The sequence below is a fragment of the Ceratotherium simum genome, chromosome 18 (genome assembly GCF_057802395.1).
Source record: "Ceratotherium simum simum isolate JZ-2026a chromosome 18, ASM5780239v1, whole genome shotgun sequence".
Classification (NCBI taxonomy): domain Eukaryota; kingdom Metazoa; phylum Chordata; class Mammalia; order Perissodactyla; family Rhinocerotidae; genus Ceratotherium; species Ceratotherium simum.
This window is the reverse complement of record NC_141917.1, coordinates 57,246,210-57,265,963: the sequence shown is the minus strand read 5'-3', so window position 1 is coordinate 57,265,963 and position 19,754 is coordinate 57,246,210. Positions and strand designations below refer to the sequence as shown.

Below are 19,754 nucleotides of genomic sequence, written 5' to 3'. Positions count from 1 at the left end.
AACCCCCGAGGACACCTCAGCGAGGTAGGAACCAGGATGGTAAAACCCAGGTTGCCGCCGAGGAAACTGAGGCTCAGATCTTTCCAGTCCCAGACCAGGTCCTAAGTATCCGGGTCCGCCTGGTGACACAACTCGGGTCCTGTACGCATGGAAGTTGGACAGCGGATCGGGTGGGGGTCTCGGCGGGAGCAGTCGCCCGGAGGCACGGCAGCTTCTGAGCCCAGATACCTTTAAGGCATGGAGCCACGTCCGATTGGAGGCTTCCGTGCGTTCTGTGCCTTTAAGGCCGTCCGGAGGCGGGGCCTGGGAGGCGGGCCCTGGGAGGCGGGCCCTGACGGCTGATTCACGCCGGGCGCTCTCCTCCCCTTTAAGGCGCGCGGCAGGGGCGGGGCCCCGACGGCCTCTTTAAGGCGCGGTCGGCGTCTGCCGGCAGAAAAGCGGCTTAAAGGCAACGCGTGGCGCGATGGCGGCGGCCCCACGCGCGTGCCGGCGGCGCGGGCGGCCGCTCCCGGCCTCGCTGCTGCTGCTGCTGCTGGCGCTGCCGCCTCCGGGGGGCCCGCCGGGCGCCGCCGCCTACTTCCCCGAGGAGCGCTGGAGCCCTGAGTCGCCGCTGCAGGCGCCGCGCGTACTCATCGCGCTGCTGGCGCGCAACGCGGCCCACGCGCTGCCCGCCACGCTGGGCGCCCTGGAGCGGCTGCGGCACCCGCGGGAGCGCACGGCGCTGTGGTGAGCGCGCGCGGCCCGCCGCCGGCCTGCGGCCCCCGCCGGGCGGGCCCTCTGCCTGCCCCCTGTCCCCCTGCCCCGTTAGGGCGGCCCGGACAGGCGCTCTGCCTGCGGGCCCCTTTAGGGTGTGTCGGGCCCCTGCCCTGCCAGCTGGCCCCCCGTTAGGGCAGATCCGGGACCACGCGTGCCAGCCAGGGCGGGGCTTCCCTGCCCGGGACTAACCCCTACCCCCTTGGGAGCACACACAGCTCCAAAGAAGGGGCGCCTGGAGCCCCGGCTGGGCCTCGCCACGGCCCGCTTTGCACTTCCGCTAACGGGGAGTCTTCCTGCTCTCGCTGTTGCCTTGGTTCCCTGCCTTCTGACCGGAGTGGGCCGGTGGGGTGGGAACCAGATGGCCGAGGGGGGAAGCGGATCCTTCCTGGAAGGGGGACGGGGCAGAGCCGCGAACAAGCCTGACTGATGACCTCCCCGCTGCTGCCTCAGTTTCCTCATCTGGAAAACCGGGGTATTAATATAACTCGGGTTGGTTTGTCTGTGAAGATAACACAGTTAATGGGTGTGAAGCCCTGGTCTGGCATCGCGGGCTTGACGCCCAGTGACCGGACCCGTGGTGGTGGTTACTGTCATCCCTGCTCTCCTTGTCTGCTTAACAATTCACCTGGAGAACAGCCCTCAGCTCCCTCCTCAAACTCCACTCCCGAATGTCCTTCTTCCCTCCACCCCAGATTCCCCAGCCCAGATAATCCAACATAGGCTTGGTGCTTAAGAAATGTTTGTTGAATGAGAGAGTGATCACAGCCCGCCATAAGGTGGTGTTGTTCATAGGAGAGAATCGAGGAAGGGGGAGGTGTATGACATATGTGTATGTTTATTAATTCTCGCTTATTTAGTTCTAATGTGGTTGTAAGATCCTAAATGCTCAGTAGTACTAATAGTGTCTAAAGTGTTTTTCCACAATTAGCTTGTCTAATCCCCTCTGCCCGTGACTGCAGAGTGAAATGGGTCCTGCCCTCACTCTGAGGTACACATGAGGGAACAGGCCCAGAGAGGGAAGCATCTTGCCCCAGGCTGTGTAGCTGATGGCGGCCAAGCAGGGTGTGGAGCCCAGGTTGCGTTGCTGCTGCCTGGTCCTGCCTCAGTCTCCCCAACCTCGCTGACTGTCCCCCTCCCCCTGCAGGGTGGCCACAGACCACAACTCAGACAACACGTCGGCCGTGCTGCGGGAATGGCTGGTGGCCGTGAAGAGTCTGTACCACTCGGTGGAGTGGCGGCCGGCAGAGGAGCCCAGGTGAGCGCCAGGCTCTTCCTGGAGCCCCGCGGCGGGACTCGTCTGCACCCGTGCTTATACCCCCCGTGACTCCCCGTGGTCCTGGCACGGAACCCCAGCCCCCAGCCCCTGACTCTCCAGCCCTAATCGCCGGCTCCGGCTCCTCTGAGCGGCCCTCAGCTTCCCCAGCGGCCATGATCCCCCTCTGGACTTTGCCCCTGCCCTTCCCTCTGCCTGGAGTTCCTTCCCTCCCCATCTTCCTGGCGGATGCCCGCCGCTGTGCCCTCTCACTCTCGCCCCAGCACCAGCTCTGCTCCTCAGCTGCCCCGGGGTCCTTTCACCCTGTCAGGGTTTATTTCTGTCCCACCCGCTGCCCAGACCAGATTCTGAGTCTGGGAGGACAGGCTCCAGATTTCCTTCTCCTCCCCCAGTGGGGCTCCCCCTCACCCTCAGGGTCGTCCTCGCGTGGCATAAGCGGCCCCTTCCTCCCTCTCGGGTGCTCTGAGCTTTCTACCCTACAGATTGCCTTGGGCTTTCTTCCTTCTGGGCAAAAAGTAGTGGGGACCCCTGGACCTTCTGTGCCCCTGCCTCTCAGGGACACATCTCCCTCCTATTTTCTCCTCTTGCTTCTTCTCTGCCTTCAGATCCAGCTTACACACCCCCTCCTCCAGGAAGCCCTCTTTGACCACCCCCACAGCCGGTGCTGGGCCAGTGCCCCACGCTTCCCCCATCACGGCTGCCTTTCCACAGGTCCTACCCAGATGAGGAGGGCCTCAAACACTGGTCCGACTCCCGCTACGAGCACGTCATGAAGTTGCGCCAGGCGGCTCTGAAGTCAGCCCGGGACATGTGGGCTGACTACATCCTGGTGAGTTCCCACCGGCCAGCCCCGGCTTGCGGCCAGAGGCCTGGGGCGTCCGAGGGAAGGCGGGGCAGCAGGATGCGGGGACCATCCTTAACCCTGTTTTACAGGGGGGGAACTGAGGCTCTGGGAGGGGAGTGTGTTGTTGGAGGTGACACAGCCGGTTGGTGGAGGAGGTTCTGGTCGTCAGGCTGGTCCCCAGCCATCCGCTGTGGTTGGACACTTGGGTCATCTCCGCCTTTTTTGCCGGCTCTGCACGCCCCATGGTGATGCCCTCTGGGTCATTCCGAGAGAAGCAGGAGGGGGGTTGGGACCGCTGAGGCCTGACTTTCGCTTCCTCCGCCTGGGCCTGCGTGGCCTCTGGGAGGAAGGGGACGTTGAGGCTGAACGCAGTAATGTTGGGACACATGCCCGCAGGCCTTCTGCGAGCTCCTCAGCCTGCCCCCTGACCTAGGAGCCCCTCTCTGGTGCGGGCGGGGAGGGCGGCGCCGCCAGGCTGGCTGCTCTGGAGGTTGGACGCAATAACGCCAGCCTGGCACTGCCAGGCCCGGCTGGGGACTGGACCTCCTTTATTCATCAGTCGACATACATCTGCAGGCCCCTCCCGGGGCCCTCCTCCCACCAGACCCTGGGCACACAGTGGGGACGGGCGCAGGCTGAGCCCCTCCTCCGAGTGTCCGGGAGAGGGGCCTGGCGAGAGAGCAAGCAGAGCTGAGTGAGGAAGCAGTGGAAGGCAGGCAGCCGGCGCCGGGGGAACGGCAGAGAGGCCTCGGATGGCGTATCGGTGTTCTGGGGCGTCTGTGCCGCGGCGGGGGGGTGCAGCTTATTGTCTCGGTTTTAGAGGCTGGGCGTCTGCAGTCCCGGTGTCACGGGGCCGAGCTCCCTCTGAAGGCTCCAGGGAGGGTCCTTCTTGGCCTCTTCCAGCTTCTGGGGCTCCACGCGTCCTTGGCGTGTGGCCACATCACTCCAGTCTCTGCCTCTCGTCACATGCCTTCTCTCTGTGTCTCTTCTCTTCTCATGAGGTCACCAGACATTGGATTCGGGGCCCACCCTAATCCAGCGTGACCGTCTTAACTCACATCTTCATGATGTCTGCAAAGACTCTGTTTCCAGATAAGGTCACAGTCACAGGCTGTGGGTTAGAACTTCAACGTATCTTTTTTGGGGGCCACCATTCAACCCAAAACAGCCGGCATAACCAGGGCGGGGTGGCGAGCGAGCAGAGTCTGGGTGCCTACCTTGAGGAGGGGTCCTGGCGGAGACCTGAAGGAGCAGAGGAGCCAGCCTTGGGGAGCTGAGGTGCAGCGTCTGGGGCAGAGGGGACACACAGGGAGAAAGCGTGGGGCAGTTAAGGCCCGGCAAGGAGGCCGGCGTGGCTGGACTGGAGTGACGGAGGGGGCGACGGAGGGAATGATGCTGAAGTGGTGGGTGGGGGCCGGACTGCATAGGCTGGGGGAGAGATTTGGCTCTTACTGTGAGGGTAGTGGGGAGTCATGGTGGGTGTGTGAGCCAAGGAGCTTGTGTTCTGATTTATGATTTTCAGAAGCTCCCGTGGCTGCCGTGGGGAGCAGGGCCCGTCGGGGCAGGAGTTGGGGCAGCAGGAAGCCAGGGTGGAGGCCTGTATGGGGCAGGGGCTGTGGAGAAAGGCAGGCGGGTTCAGGAAGTGTTCTGAGGCCGAGGGGACAGGCCCTGCTTGGGGACTGGATGTGAGGGTGCCGGGAGGGCCCCACGTCCCTGCGTGAGCCGGCGGGGAGGACGGAGCAGGTTCTTCCCGGGAGCCTGTGGTTGGTGCCTCCTCTGACCATTGTACAGATGGGAAGGTGGAGACTTTGGGAGGGCGGGGGTCTGGGAACCAGGGAGGCAGAGAGGGGCACAGGAGTGCCGGCCCGCCCCCCTGGGCTTTGCTTTCGGTTGAGGTCGGCTGGTTTTCACATTTTTCCCTCAGCAAACGTGGGTGGAACTCCAGGTGCTGGTTCAAAACTCTGAACAGCTTTGGCGAACCACGTGGTGGTGTAACGGGGGCTCCGAGAGTCCACGCGGACGTGAAGTCGTTCGTCTAGTGTTTTTAAATGGTTATTAAAAGGGCCTCTTTTTATAAACACTGTGCGTGTCACTTGTAAGAAAATATACAAGAAAAAATAAGGAGCTTAGGCAAGGAAAACAAACTGCAAACCTTGTAATCCTGCCTCCCAGACATTCTTGCTTTCTGGCTGCCTTTTGTGTTTTACTTGAGGTGCAGTTTACGGAACATAAAATTAACCATTTTAAAGTGTGCAATTCAGTGCATTTAGTGTGTTCGTTATGTTATGCAACCACAGCCTCTATCTAGTTCCAGAGCTAGTTTTCATCACCCCAAAGGAAACCCCGGCCCCCTGAGCAGTCGCTCCCCGTCCCCCTCCCCAGCCTGTGGCCATGCTGATCTGCTTCTGTCTCTCTGGGTCTGCCTGTTCTGGACGTTTCACATAGATGCAGTCTTACCGCATGATGCCTTTGTGTCTGGCTTCTCTCACTCAGCATGAGGTTTTCGAGGTTCATGCCCATGCTCGGGTGTGTGAGAGCTTCATTCCTTGCTATGGCTGAGTGATATTCCACTGTGTGGCTGGAACTGCATTCTGCTCGTCCGTCGTCTGTCGGTGGACACTTGGCTCGTTTCCGCCGTGTGGCTCCTGTGGAAAGTGCTGCTGTGAACGTGCTGCACAGAGGTCCGTTTGAGTCCCTGTTGCTGGTTCTCTTGTCTCTATGTAGGAGTGGAATTGCTGGGTCCTATGGTAACTCTGTTTAACTTTTTGAGGAACTGCCAGACTGTTCTGGCTGTTTGCACTGCATGTGTATTCAAAGGTCGCAAATGCAAACGTCCGCAGAGGCTGGGCAGGGAGAGGGAGCATAACACACCGCACGGCTCGTCCCAGGGGGCAGCCGCCTCCCGTCTCCAGCTGAGGGTTGCCGTGTGGGAAAGCCGTCCCATGTTGCCGGAGAAGGCTGGAATTCTAGTTTTTGTTGTTGTTTACGACCAGTGATTCAGATGTTCCAAAAGTGCCACATGGGTAACAGAAAGCATATCTGTGGACCAGATGCAATAAAAAAACCCCACGTCCTAATAGTTCTGTAATAGGCTGTGACCTGCGTGTTCCCAGGCCGGTTGACGGGAACGGCCTGACCTAGCCATCTCTGTGCCGTGGTTTTCAGTTGCCTGTGCTGGACATCTCCGATAGGTGGGCCGTGCAGTGGGTGCCTCAGTCTGCAGCAGGCGGGGCCAGAATTTCTTTAGCTGACTTGCCTCTGCCAGACTCCTGGCTCGTTCCCAAGTTTGTGGGATAAGCAACATGGCCGAGAGAACATCCTGGTTGTCCTTTCTGGAAGGGATTGGTGACACTGTTTTGGGGGGACCAGCAGGCACCCCCCCCGGTGGTGACACTGTTCCTGGGTTGGTGAATTTCCCTCCAGGCTGCAACAAACAGGTTATCATCTTTTTACCCCAACATTCAAGGTGTTAAAGAAAAAAATAAAAGAGGGTTATGTAAAGATCCTATTTTTATGAACTTTTAATTGGCCTCTAACTCACAGAGAAAAAGGTGTGTTCCCCCAGCCGCTGCCCCAGGGGGCCCGCCCCGCCCGGCCTCCTCATCGACGGCACTGCTGTTGTCAGGTTTCCATACCTGCAGCCACGCGGCGCCCACTGCCACGGCCAGTGTCTCGCCAGCGCCGCGTCTGGGACCCGCTCGTGTTGCGTGAATGGCGGTTGGCTCGGCACTGAGGGCAGCGCTGTCGGTGGAGGAGCCAGGCGGTTTCCAGGGCCGCGGGTGCTGCCCCGCCTTCCGAGCCCAGGACTCCGGCCCCGGCCCCAGCCGCGCCCCAGTCGCTCCGGCCTCGGCCAGGTCGCTCCTGCGGCCCACACTGACGCTGTGTCGGGTGTTTCACAGTTTGTGGATGCGGACAACCTGCTCCTCAACCCGGACACTCTGACCCTGCTCATCGCCGAGAACAAGACGGTGGTGGCCCCCATGCTGGACTCCCGGGCCGCGTACTCCAACTTCTGGTGTGGCATGACGTCCCAGGTCAGCGGCTGTTGGGGAGGGCGGGGCCCAGGGGCTGTGGCTGGAGTCTAACTTCTCATCATACTTACAGCACCATCGTGATGATCCTTAAACAGCTCCCTGAGAGAGGGTCCACGATTGTGTTCTCTACCCCCCAACCCTCACTACTGAGGCAGGAACAGAAACACAGAGAGGGGAAGTGACTTGTCTAAGCTCACACAGCTCGGAAGTGGTGCCAGGATGGGACTTCAGGCACAGCTTGATCCAGGTGTTCAAACAACAGCCCTGTCTTCCTCCATCCCTTGGGTGGCTTCCTGTTCAGACTCCTGGGGAATGATCCCAGCAGCCTCCAGCCAGAATCCTCTCTAATTTGGCCTTGTCCAGTCTCTCCTCTTACCCCTGAACCAGTTACTGCAGCCAGGAACATACCAGGCTGTGATTGGCCAGGCCTGGGCCACAAGTCCCACTCCAGGGTTGAGGGTGGGGTTGCAGGCAAAGCCAGAGGGAGTGAAGGGGTGGGTGTTGGAGCCAGTACTCTGTCCCATCCTGTCTCCTCGTCTTTTTGTTTTGAATTGATGTTCGAGTCACATAGCATAAAATTCACCATTTTAAAATTCAGTGGTTTCTATTTTTTAAAATATGTTCCATAAATTTAAGTGTTATACGCTAACAATTCCAATTTCTAAAGGGAACGAGGAAGAGAGGCCAACTCTAGATTATTCCAGAAGCTTTTAAAACTCTTCTAAAAGATTCCTCCCCACTTCCTTGAAGTCACGCTTCTGACGTTCAACTTCTGTGTAAATCAAAGGATCTCAAATGTCTGGTCCCTTTTCCGGCTGTTTAATTTCTCCCTCAGACACTGCCTTTCTGGGCTGAGGGGCTGGGCTGGGTCTGCTAGTGGGCGACTGTCCCCCTTTGTTTACCTGCCATTGCCCGTCACTGAGGCCCTGGGGGAGACTGTGCCCGAGCCCGGGGCTCGGGAAATGCCAGGGCAGACAGGAGCTGGCGCCCGGTCCTGCTCTCCAGGGTTCCCGGCCCCCATCTTGCGGGCCTCCAGCCTCACCGTTAGGGCCCATGTAAGACTGCCCACCCCCCACAGGGCTACTACAAGCGCACGCCCGCCTACATCCCCATCCGCAAACGGGACCGCCGGGGCTGCTTTGCGGTTCCCATGGTGCACTCGACCTTCCTGATTGACCTGCGGAAGGCGGCCTCCAGGAACTTGGCGTTCTACCCTCCCCACCCGGACTACACCTGGGCCTTCGACGACATCATTGTTTTCGCCTTCTCCTGCAAGCAGGCAGGTGAGCCCATAGGAGGTTGCCATCATGGGGCGTCGTCTGGCTGGTTCTTCGGGATCTGTGCTGAGCAGGTTCAGACAGAGCCCACAGAAGGTTCACAGAACCAAAACTGCAGGGTGCAGGGATGGCTTCAGGTGTGGCTCTATCCGGGGGTTCAGATGACGTCCCCAGGACCCAGTTTCTCTCCAGCCCTGGCTTTGCGGGTTGCTTTGCTCCTCAGCTGTTTAAAACCTATTTATTGAAGGTTATCTCCATCTCAACGTTTTTCTATACTCTCCCAGTTTTCTGTAGTTGAGCGTATATTAATTGGATAATTAGGGAAAAAAACGTTTAAAAGAGAAAGAGAACACAGCCATGTGCTGACTTGTCATTTATTTTAAACCAGAGGCGGGCACACTGTGGCCCTTAAGCCAAATCCAGCCTACCATCTGTTTTTGTAAGACCACAAGCTCAGAATGGTTTTTACGTTTTTAAATGGTTGGAAAAAAAATGAAGAACAGTATTTTGTGACATCTGAAAATTAGCTGAAATTCAAATTTCAGTGCCCATAGGTGAAGTTTCGTTGGCACACAGCCACGCCCCTTCATGTGAGCCTTGTCAGGGTGCTCTCGTGTCCGGTGGCAGAGCCAGGCGCCGCAAGCTGAAGATGTGCACCATCTGGCCCTTTATGGGAAAGTTAGCCAATTAAAATGGAAATCATTTTCACGTTAAAAACTGATATGTCCTCATTATAAAAATGTGAGCCATCTGGAACAGGGCAGGTGCGGGAGGAGGTGGCGTTACTGCCCTCCTGTTGGGCTGTGTCCCCTCTCCGTGCGTAACCATGCCTTTGCTGTTCTCACTATCTGCCGTTTGCTATGTTGCGGAGTCCTGTAGGGACCAGGGCAGCGTGGTGCAGTGCGCTTAAGGGTTCCAGAGTCTTCCATCCTGCCCAGCGACGTCTGGACATCTCTGACTGCCCAGCTCTGTGCGGCCCGGGAGCACGCAGGGTGTAGGCTGCCTGCCTGCGGAGGCTCCATCCCAGCTCTGCGTCCCAGGGGAGCGCTGAGGGGCCTCCGCGGGCAGCTGGGGATAGCAGGCTGTTGGCGCTCCCTGCGCAGGTGGAGGGTGGCTGCCTTGCTCTGCCCCCGGTGTTGACCGCTGTCTCCTGGCCCAGAGGTGCAGATGTACGTGTGCAACAGGGAGGTGTACGGCTTCCTGCCTGTGCCACTGCGGGCACACAGCACCCTCCAGGACGAGGCCGAGAGCTTCCTGCACGTGCAGCTGGAGGTCATGGGTGAGTCCGCCCCTCTCTGGGCCCTCTCACAGCCCTCCCTTGGACACTGATCCAGCGCCTGCTGGGGGCCGGTCCCTTGGCTGGGCCCTGGGGACCTGGTGGGAATAAGGTGGATGGTTGTCCTGCTCTCTTGGAGTGCTGACTTGCAAGCAACTATGTGTGGTGTGCTTGGGACAGTCAGGATAGGCTTCCTGGAGGAGGTGGCATTAAGGTGCAGGGTGAATAGGAGTTAGCAGAAAGAGAATTGCAGCCGGAGGGAGCAGCGCATGCAAAGGCTGGGAGGCTGGAGGGGACGTGAGCTCAGGGAACAGGCAAGGTTGGCAGGGCAGAATGGGGCTAGTGAGCTGGGCAGGGCCGGCAGGCAGGGCCGGGGCAGGGGCCTCAGACACCAGGCCGAGGAGCGGGCCTTTTCCCCAGGGGCAGTTGGGGGCCATGGAGGGTGTGGGAGCAGGGAGGCAGAGGTGTTCACTGAGGAACCTTCAGGTGCGGGCAGTGTCTGGGACACAGCCATTTCAGGCTTTTTCCACACCTCAGACCCACTATTTATTTAATATTTATCTTAAGCAGACATCTTTTTTTTTTTTTTTACTTGAATACATTTATTTAAAAAAGGAAACTACGTGTTTTTACTGCAGTTGCTAGCTTATGTTCTTCTAACACTATGTAAGTAAATCCATAAGCTGTGAGACTAGCAGCCGTCCCTCTGGTGGGCCCCTGAGGTGGGAGGAGTGCAGAGGGCTGAGCTGCCCTCGGGGTTGTTTGAGGAGGGGCTCTTCCCAGCCAGGGTCTCTGTCTGCTCCCCTGTGGGCCTTGCTTGCACAGCCATGTGCGTGCCTGCGAAGGCCTTTCCTCCCACTGCACCGAGGGAGAGGGGCTGGGAGGGCCAGGCCTCTGCCTGGGGCTCAGTCCCACTCTGACCTGCTTCTAGAAGGTTCTCTGTGTGTCTCCCCCTGGTGGCTGAAGATGGAATAGCACCCTGCGCTCTGGTTTGGGGAGACTTTTGGGTCTTTTGAGGTGACGCCTGGAAGCTGCAGGGTCACTAGGGTGGAGGCCCCCCCAGTCCCTACGTGTCTGTTACACGTAGATGCCTGGGCCCAGCCCGCAACCCTCCTGGGCCGCAGTCCTAAGAGGTGGGTCCCTGCCTGTCACCAGCACCCTTCAGGGGCTGGACCCTGAGAAGCATCACTGTGGCTGCCATAGTTTTCCTGGTTTACTGTCCTAGTTTAAATTTTCACGTTTCTATTGTTATTTCCAGTCAGGAAACCGTTCATGCTGCTGTTATAAACTCAGACATGACAGGGGCGTGAATTTTCCGTTTCTCGAGGGCCAAAGCAGAGCACACAGAGCAGACGGGGGGAGGGTCTGGACGTTTCTGACGTTTGTGCAGGTCCTTCCTCGTGGTCCGCATGAAAACTGCCTGTTCTCTCCCACCCATGTGTGGGTCCCCGGACCAGGCTGTGCATGATTTTTCATGAGTTCGAAAATCTTTCTTGTGACGAAGCATCGGCCCTGCAGAGAAGCTCCGAGTGCTGCCCCCTGTCCGGGCACCCCGCAGCTCGCATCCCTCCCCACCTGCTCGTGGCCCCAGGGCATCTTCCCCAGCGGCCCCGTGACCCCACTCAGTGTGACTCCTCTGTGCTGAGTCCCGGCACACGGCGGGAAGGGTGACAGCAGCGTGACTGCTCACACCCTCATCGTCAGCTGTGGGCCAGGCTCCCCTGTCCTGACTTCATCAGCTGATAGGTTTTGCCCGTTTGGTGCTTCACATAAGTGGAATCGCACCGTGTGCCACTCCGGTGTGCGGTGTCTTCACTCAGCATCCCGTCTGTGCCGTCACGGCTGCTGTGTGTGGCTGTGGCTCGCTCCCACGCCTTGCTGCATAGTGTTCCATGAAGGCATTCAGCCACAGGATTGTCCACTCTGGGCTGTGTCACGTCACTTTACCATTCTCCTGAGGGACGTGGAGGGCGTGCGAGAGAGTTCCAGACATGCACCAGTGGGTGTGAGTTAGGAAATTCCACAAGATCGCCCTCACTTCTCACACCAGTTGCAAGACCATGCTCAGGTTTGATAATTCGCTAAAGGGACTCAGAACTCACAGAAGCTGTTATACTCACGGTTGTAGTTTATTACGAGGGAAAGGACACAGTCAGCCAAGGGACGGGGTGCATGGGGTGACGTCCAAGAGAGTTCCATGCACGGAACTTCTGGTTGTCCCCTCATCATGGAGTCATGGGGACAGCACTTCTCCCAGCACCAATGTGTGACAACGCACATGGTGTACTGCCATCCAGGGAGGCTCCTTGAGCCTCAGTGTCCAGAGTTTTTATTGGGGCTCATACATGCAGACCCGGCTGACTGCCCACGTGGCTGACCTCCATCTCCAGCCCCTGCAGAGGGGAGCTGATACCACATGGCCCAAGACCCCCACCCTAAATCACACTGTTGACACACACCACCCAGTGTGGTCCCAGGCCAACAAAGACTCTGTATTAAAATATCAAGGTCACATGGGTTTATACATTCTGTAAATTTTAGGTGTACGTCATTGTATTTTGACTTGTATGTAGACTGCATCATGCTCACCACCAGAAGTCTAGTATTTACCCATCACCATACAAATGTGCCCCTTTCCCCTTCGCCCTCTCCCACCCCTTTCCCCTCTGGTAACCACTAATCTGTTCTCTGTATCTGTGTGTGTGTTTCAAGCAAAGACACTCTTATCAAGCAGGACCTTCCAAGGGCTCCCACCTCCCAGGAGCCAGGGGCAAAGGCCACTCCTCTTTGGGCAAGTTTGGCTTTTCACCCCATAGTGGGTCCGAGGGTTTTACGTTGTTGTAATCACTGTGACGTGGCCTCTGGGAAGACAGCATTGCTCTGCTCCTTCGGGATGCCCAAAGTGCTCTGTTTTCCCAGAACTGACAACAGAGAGTGAAGAGACCCCCACCCCACAACAAAGGGTGAAGAGATCCCCACCCCACAGCCAGGTCTGTTGCCATCCACACCCCTACTGGGGGGGCAGAGACTCAGAGAGAGAAGGGAAAGGGCAGCTGGGATTTGAACCCAGTCTTTGGATCTCAAAGGCTCACCCTGGGGTCTCCAGCTCCTCCAAGGAGGACGGGGGCGACCAGGAGCTGGGAGGACCCTGGGTCGGAGGAAACCCCTGGGTATGGTGTACCTGGGGGAGCTCTGGGCTGCAAGGTGGGAGCTGCAGGTAGGCTCCGGGCCTCACCCAGACAGAGGGCCAGAGTCTGTCCCTGGAGCTCACCTGGGGCCTTTGTTCTTGGCACTGCGGCTGCTACACTCACTGTTGTGCTGGGCTTCTCGGGGCCAGCCTGGTGGGCGGGCAGGGACCTCGCCAGGCTCGCGTCCACCTGTGGATCCAGCCCTTCTTAGGAAGCCAGGATGCGCCAAGACAGGGCCCGGGATGTGGTCTGAGCACTGCTCATGGCAGCTGCAAGGGGACAGCGTGAGCACTCTGAAATCCTGCACGCCCCTTGGCTTGTAGACACAGCCATCTTCCCCTGGTGTCTTCACACCGTCTTCCCTCTGCGTGTGTCTCCGCATCCAAATTTCCCATTTTTATAAGGACCCTAGGCCTGTTGGATTAGTGCCCACCCTAATGACCTCGTTTTACCTTGATCACCTTTGTAAAGACCCTATTTCCAAATAAGGTCACATTCTGAGGTCTTGGGGGTTAGGATACTGATGTATCTTTATACAGGGCACAGTTCAACCCACAGCCTGTGATTTCCTGGCATCTTTTCATGAAACCTCTGAGAGATTTATTAGCCCATTTTATAGATGAGGAAAGCCAAGGCCAGGTCACACAGCTCGCCATCATTCCTTTGTTCATTCAGAGTAATTATTAAGCGCCTGCTGTGTGCTGGGCCCTGGGGACCCAGTGTGAGTGGACAGACCTGGGATCTGTCCTGGGAGGCTCAGAGGAGACAGACAGGGAGCCAGGGAGTTCGGACAGCAGGGTGGGGGTTTGACAGTAGAAGCCCAGGCACTGTGGGGCCAGGAGGAGGTATCTGTACGGCTCAGCCTGAGGAGGTCAGGAGATGTTCCTCCCTCATCAAGAGGCCATCTTAGCTGGGAACTCGGGGGAGGAGGGGAGGGAGAAAGGAAGGGTGTTCTTGGTAGAGGCCCAGCATGTGCAAATGTCCTGAGGTCAGAATGGGTGAGTTTGGGGTGCCAAAAGCCAGAGTGAGTAGGGGTGGGGGAGAGAGACTAGCACCCGTGTCGTGGGTGGCGCCTGGTCAGGCAGGGTCTCCAACACCAGGCTGAGGTGCTTGGGGTGCTATGGATCCGTGGAGGGGGCACTGGAAAGGGGCTGGAGCCCTGCCATGACTGCAGTGACTCCTGGGCTTCTCTCTGCCCTGCAGTGAAGCACCCACCGGCGGAGCCCTCCCAGTTCGTCTCAGTGCCCACCAAGATGCCTGACAAGATGGGCTTTGATGAGGTGGGCCAGGCCTTCCCTGGAGTGGGGGCGGGACCAGGGGCTAGCCAGAGGGTGCGACGGAGGCTCTGGGCCACAGGTCTTCATGATCAACCTGAAGCGGCGGCAGGACCGGCGGACACGCATGCTGCAGGCTCTGAGGGCACAGGAGATTGCGTGCCGGCTGGTGGAGGCTGTGGACGGCAAGTGAGTCCGGCTGGGCGGGAGGGTGGTCAGCACGTGGGTTAGACCATGGTGTGGGGGCCATGGAGGGGCGGGGAGTCTGGCCTGGGAGGGGAGGGTGGACCGCACGTGGGTTAGACTGTGGTGTGGGGGCCGTGGAGGGAGGGGAGTCCGGCCTGGGAGGGAAGGGTGGTCCGCACGTGGGTTAGACCGGGGTGTGGGGGCCGTGGAGGGGAGGGGAGTCTGGTTTCGGAGGGGAAGGTGGTCTGCACGTGGGTTAGACCCTGGTGTGGGGACCGTGGAGGGGAGGGGAGTCCGGCCTGGGAGGGGAGCGTGGTCCGCACGTGGGTTAGACCCTGGTGTGGGGACCGTGGAGGGGAGGGGAGTCTGGCCTAGAGAGGGGCTGGCAGATGGCACTCAGGGTGGACACTGCCCTGGTGTGCCTGGGCACGTCAGGTCCAGGAGGGGTGCTGACAGTGGAAGAGGGAGGGGAGGCTTGGCTGGAGGGGAGCACTGATGGTGGACTCACAGAGTGGGCTTCCACCGACCCCTCCTTTCCGCTTCCAGAGCCATGAACACCAGCCAGGTGGAGGCGCTGGGCATCCAGATGCTGCCTGGCTACCGGGACCCGTACCACGGGCGGCCTCTCACCAAGGGGGAGCTGGGCTGCTTCCTCAGCCACTATAACATCTGGAAGGAGGTGGGTTCTGCTGGCCGGGGGCCCTCCTCAGCCTCCTGCCGGCTCAGGGAGGGAATCGCCTGCACTCCACGCAGGCTTCCAGAACCACAGCAGGACACAGGGCCTCTTCAGTGGAGGCCTCTCCTGACGCGTCACCTGAACCCTGGCGGGGTAGCTCCTTTGTGCACTTGTGGAAGCCACCTGGGGGGGATCCTGGGTCCTGGAACAGGGTATCTGAGGCCTGGGACCTTTTGGCGAGGACTTTTCATGCCCAGCTTCTGTCAGATGTCTGTGGAGCCTGAACTCTATGTTCATCGCTTACTGATAGAAGTAACAGCTATGGTGACATTAACCACCACGGACCCCACACGTTGGTACCCCGTTAGCCTGGGGGCTCGTCAGCCACCCTTGGAGGGAGAGGCTGTGATGAGTGAAGTTACCAGCCTGGGGTTTGAACCTGGGGCCATCAGGTGTGAGGCCAGATGCCACGTCTTTCTGCAGGGTGGGAGGACGTGTGGGGAGGAGCTCACCCAGGTTGCCCTCCTTTCCTGAGATTAATCATGGATAGCATGGGGCAGAGGTTGAGGAGTCCAGGTGGCCCTGGAGCTCGGGGGACCCTGCTTCAAGTCCAGCCCTGCCTCTTAGAGGGGTGAGCTCTGTGAGCAAGGAAGGCACTTCCCAGTCTGAGCCTCAGTTTCCCCACATGACACAGTCACCATCTCAGGGCAGTCGTGAAGATTCAGGGAACGTTTGCCAAGCACCTGCTGGGGACACGACAGCCAGCAAGACAGACCCTCCCCCCCACAGGGGCCTCACAGCCCCAGGAGGTGGGGAGACTGATGATAAACCACAAAGACATAAACTACAATAAAACGAGTGAGATGTGTTTACAGGAGAGGCCCAGGGCTATGAATTGTCCTCAGCTGGCAACTTTGGATGGTGGTCAGGGAGGATCTCCTGGGTGGATGACATTTGAGCTGAGGCCTAAAGGGTGAGAAGGATCCTGCCTGCTGCTGCTTGGAGGAGGGTGTTCTATGTCAAGGGCACAGCCCAGGCCCAGACCCCAGAGTGGGAAGGAGCAGGGAGGCCAGGCTGGGGCATCTGCTGCCAAGTGTGTGAGGAGCTGGTGGCCAGGAGGGAGGTGGATCCAGACAGTGGTGGGGAGGGGGGTGCGTTTACTTCTGTGCTGCTGCCCCAGAGCCTTTAGGCAGAGCTGGCTTCAGGGTCGGGCTCAGCCTTGATCTCCCCGTGACCTGGGCGGGGTGTCCTCCCTCAGGTTGTGGACCGGGGGCTGCAGAAATCGCTCGTGTTTGAGGATGACCTGCGCTTCGAGATCTTCTTCAAGAGGCGCCTGATGAACCTCATGCGGGATGTGGACCAGGAGGGTCTGGACTGGGACCTCATGTGAGTGTGGGGTCTGCTGTGTGGCCTAGACCCTGTAGGCCTGAGGGCGTTTGCAGGTTAATAGGTGGGGCCAACTCTCAGGAGTATGGCAGAAGGAGACTGGGGTGTGGCCTGTGTGATGGGCTCCGTGGTCCTGGGCCTGAGAGCAGTCAGGGCTTGGGGCTTGGCCTAAGGCGTATGGGGTAGGGTCTTGGGAGGATGGCCTGGAAGTTTAAGGACTTGGCTGTGGGGAGGGTGGCTCATCAGGGCTTAGAGACTTGAGTTCTGTAGTGGGTGGAGTGTGGCTAGGATTTGACAGGAAAGCCTGTGGGCATGGCTGAGGAGCCTGGGATGGGTGTGGTCAGGGCTCGGGAGCATGGCCAGAAGCTGGGGGCATGGCTGAGTGTGGAGGTGGCCAAGGAGCTTGGGTCTTAGACTAGCACTAGGTGAGGTGTGGCCAGCATATTTTTGGAACAGTCTTTTGGAATCTGATTATAGGGGGGTTGGCTCGTACTCTCTCCTTCTCTCTCCGTCCATCCTTCCCTCCCTGCCTCCCTCCCTCCCTCTCTCTCTCTCTCTCTCCCCATCCCCTGTGCAGGACTCTGATCCAGGTCTAGGCCCCAGACTCTGGACCGTGCTATTAACGTGAATAGTAACTGTACCCATTCATTCTTGACTATCCTCCTTGCCCTACTGCCCAACAGCCCTCTGAACCCAGAGCATCCCTCTCAGGCCCACTCTCCTTTGTCGTGGCACAGCCTCAGAGAATGTCAAAGACATCCCAGGTCCAAATCCTCTCATGGCTCCCTAGTGCCCTTGGAAAAAACCCACCCTCCTTCCTGTGGGCCCCAGACCCCAGTGGTCCTGCCCCGTCCAGCCACGCCAGCCTCCGCGTTGCTCTCCAAATTTGCCGTGCCCACTCCCACCCTAGGGATGGGCTCACCAGATCCCTGGCTTTCTGGGTTAGCGTTCTCTGGCGAGCAGGAGAAGGGTGACGGGGTGCCAATTCTGCACCCCAGCTATGTGGGCCGGAAGCGGATGCAAGTGGAGCACCCCGAGAAGGCTGTGCCCCGCGTGAGGAACCTGGTGGAGGCCGATTACTCCTACTGGACGCTGGCTTATGTGATCTCCCTGCAAGGCGCCCGCAAGCTGCTGGCTGCCCGGCCGCTGTCCAAGATGCTGCCTGTTGATGAGTTCCTGCCCGTCATGTTCGACAAGCACCCAGTGTGAGAGGGGCTGCCGCGGGTGGGCGGGGGTCTCACTGTGTGGCTGTCCTGGGGGCGGGGGGCTCACAGACCCCAGGGAGGTGTCTTTTCCTCCACCACTTCCTCCCTGCATCTGTCTCTTCCCCTGACCCACTGCCACCCCTCACTCCCCTCCTCCCCCCAGGTCTGAGTACAAGACCCACTTCTCCCCCCGCAACCTGCGCGCCTTCTCTGTGGAGCCCCTGCTTGTCTACCCCACGCACTACACAGGGGACGACGGGTATGTGAGCGACACAGAGACCTCAGTTGTGTGGAACAATGAGCACGTCAAGACCGACTGGGACCGCGCCAAATCCCAGAAGATGCGGGAGCAGCAGGCGCTGAGCCGCGAGGCCAAGAACTCAGATGTGCTGCAGTCCCCACTAGACAGTGCTGCCCGTGACGAGCTCTGAGGGGCAGCAGCCACAACACCAAAGCAGCCATCACAGGCCCGGCCTCCACGTGCTCGCCAGGGTCAGCTGGGCCCCTGTGGGTCCCTGGCAGGCCAGGGGGCTCTCCACGCAGGGCGGTGTTCATCCAGCGTTTGCTCAGCAATCACATGCACGCAGGCAGCATTAATGGGGTGCCTACTGTATGCCAGGAACAGGGCTTCCCACCTTGGGTGGGAACAAGCCAGCATTCATCTCTCTGTGTACCCAACACTTTTTAAGCATTTACTGTGTACTGGGTTCCTGTGTTATGGCAGTGAAGGACGCGTAATTATCCCCTCAATCAGTGATTGAGTCAGTCATCAAGCATTTATTGATTCCCCCCCAAGAATCAGGCACTAGTATACACATTCATTTTTTAAATTAATTCAAGTATTTATTGAGTGCTGACTGTATTTTGAGCACCATTCCAGGCTCTGGGAATATGGAGATGAACAAGACACTTTCATTCATTTATTCAAACATATTGAGCACCTGCTATGTACCTGGTACTTATGATACAAAGACAATTCTTATTGGCTCAGTGCATTTATTGAGTGCCTGCTGTGTTCTGGGAGCTGAGCTCGGTGCTGGGGATGGAAATAAACAAGGTGCTTTTTACTCTTTAATTGGTTTCTCCCCCATACGTCTGAAGAGTGCCGAGTGTGCACCAGGCACTAGTGATACAAAGCAGCATGACGGTTGTTCATTCAGCATCTGATCACACACATGTGCTGGGCCACAGAGATGAACAAATGAGTCCTTTCCTGTCTTCATGCAGCAGGCATTTATTGAATGCCTACTGTGTACCAGACCTGATGGACCCCCAGTGCGGTTGGAGAATGGTTGACTGAGTCTGGTTCCTCCTCGTCCCCTGTCACCTGAGCTCTGTGCAGACAACATGCCCCCACCACCCCAGAAGGGAGGGTGACTCTTCCCCCATCAGGGGCAGCTATGGGTCTCAGTGGCCACATGGACACTGGCAAGCCCCCCTGGACCAGCCCCCTTGGAGGGGGTGGGGGGTGAAAATGGGGGCTGGGTCTCCCGTGCCTGCTCCTGATCCTGTTTGCTTGACTTCCCTGGCCTGCATCTCAGGTGTGGTCTCGGCCTGCTCAGTGGGGCTCCTCTGTCCATTGGTGGGGTCACGTGTGTGGGGCTCTGCATGGGCTCAGCTGCACTGGGGAGCTGACCGTGGCCTGGGCATGTGTTCCCCAGCACGAGCCAGAGGACTTGCTGTGCCTTCAGCCAGAAACGAATGTCAGAGCCAGCCAGTGGTGCTTCGCTCTCTTAGGGGCCACTGCTCGCCGGCTCGGGTCTTGGATGACTTGCTTATTTTTTTATTAAATATTCGTGGTTGGTTTTCATGTGAGTCTGCGTTGTCTTCTTGGTCCAATGCTCTGCTCCCCGCCACAGGCCTCTCACCCCCACCCCTGCTGCTGGCTGAGATGTGGGAGGAAAGCAGGGGCCAGAGAGAAGCTGGCCGGGGAGTGAGCCTGGGGCGGCCTTCAGTAAGAGCCCCCGTGTGCCAGCCGCCCTGTCAGTCTTCCCTGAAATAGCCCAGGACAGAGGGCCGGTCTTCCTCCACCCTGTGGGGCCGCTGTGGTGGAGTCTCAGATGACAGGATGAGGAGGGGGCCTGTCAGGGTTTGGAGTCCGCAGAAAACACCCCAAGATGAGGATTTGAGGGCACGTGGGTTATCCAGGAGGCGGCCCCAGGAAGCCCCCCGGCGGGGGAGGGGGGTGGACAGGAGACGGAAGGGGTCCTGCAGGGGGCACCAACAACCTACTGTGTGGTGGACGGGGGCTGGGGACAGCAGGGAGCATGCGCCTCAGAGGGGCCCCACCCCTGCGGCCAGCCAGGTGGGGTGTTGGTCACACCCGGCGGCAGTTGGATTTTCTGGGTACAGCACTTGAGGGTTCTCAAGATTCTTCAG

The 19,754-nt window shown here is 58.8% G+C and overlaps 1 protein-coding gene across 1 annotated transcript; it reads left to right on the top strand.

Moving 5' to 3' along the window:
* The first annotated feature begins 443 nt into the window (after positions 1-443).
* Positions 444-19,185, top strand: COLGALT1 (collagen beta(1-O)galactosyltransferase 1). Its single transcript, XM_087443587.1, has 12 exons — positions 444-726; positions 1,901-2,011; positions 2,741-2,858; positions 6,773-6,907; positions 7,986-8,190; positions 9,344-9,463; positions 13,852-13,928; positions 14,005-14,111; positions 14,655-14,787; positions 16,043-16,170; positions 17,169-17,375; positions 17,539-19,185. The coding sequence occupies exons 1-12, from the start codon at positions 464-466 to the stop codon at positions 17,804-17,806; spliced, it is 1,872 nt and encodes a 623-aa protein (XP_087299713.1). The 5' UTR covers positions 444-463; the 3' UTR covers positions 17,807-19,185.
* The last annotated feature ends 569 nt before the right edge of the window (positions 19,186-19,754 follow it).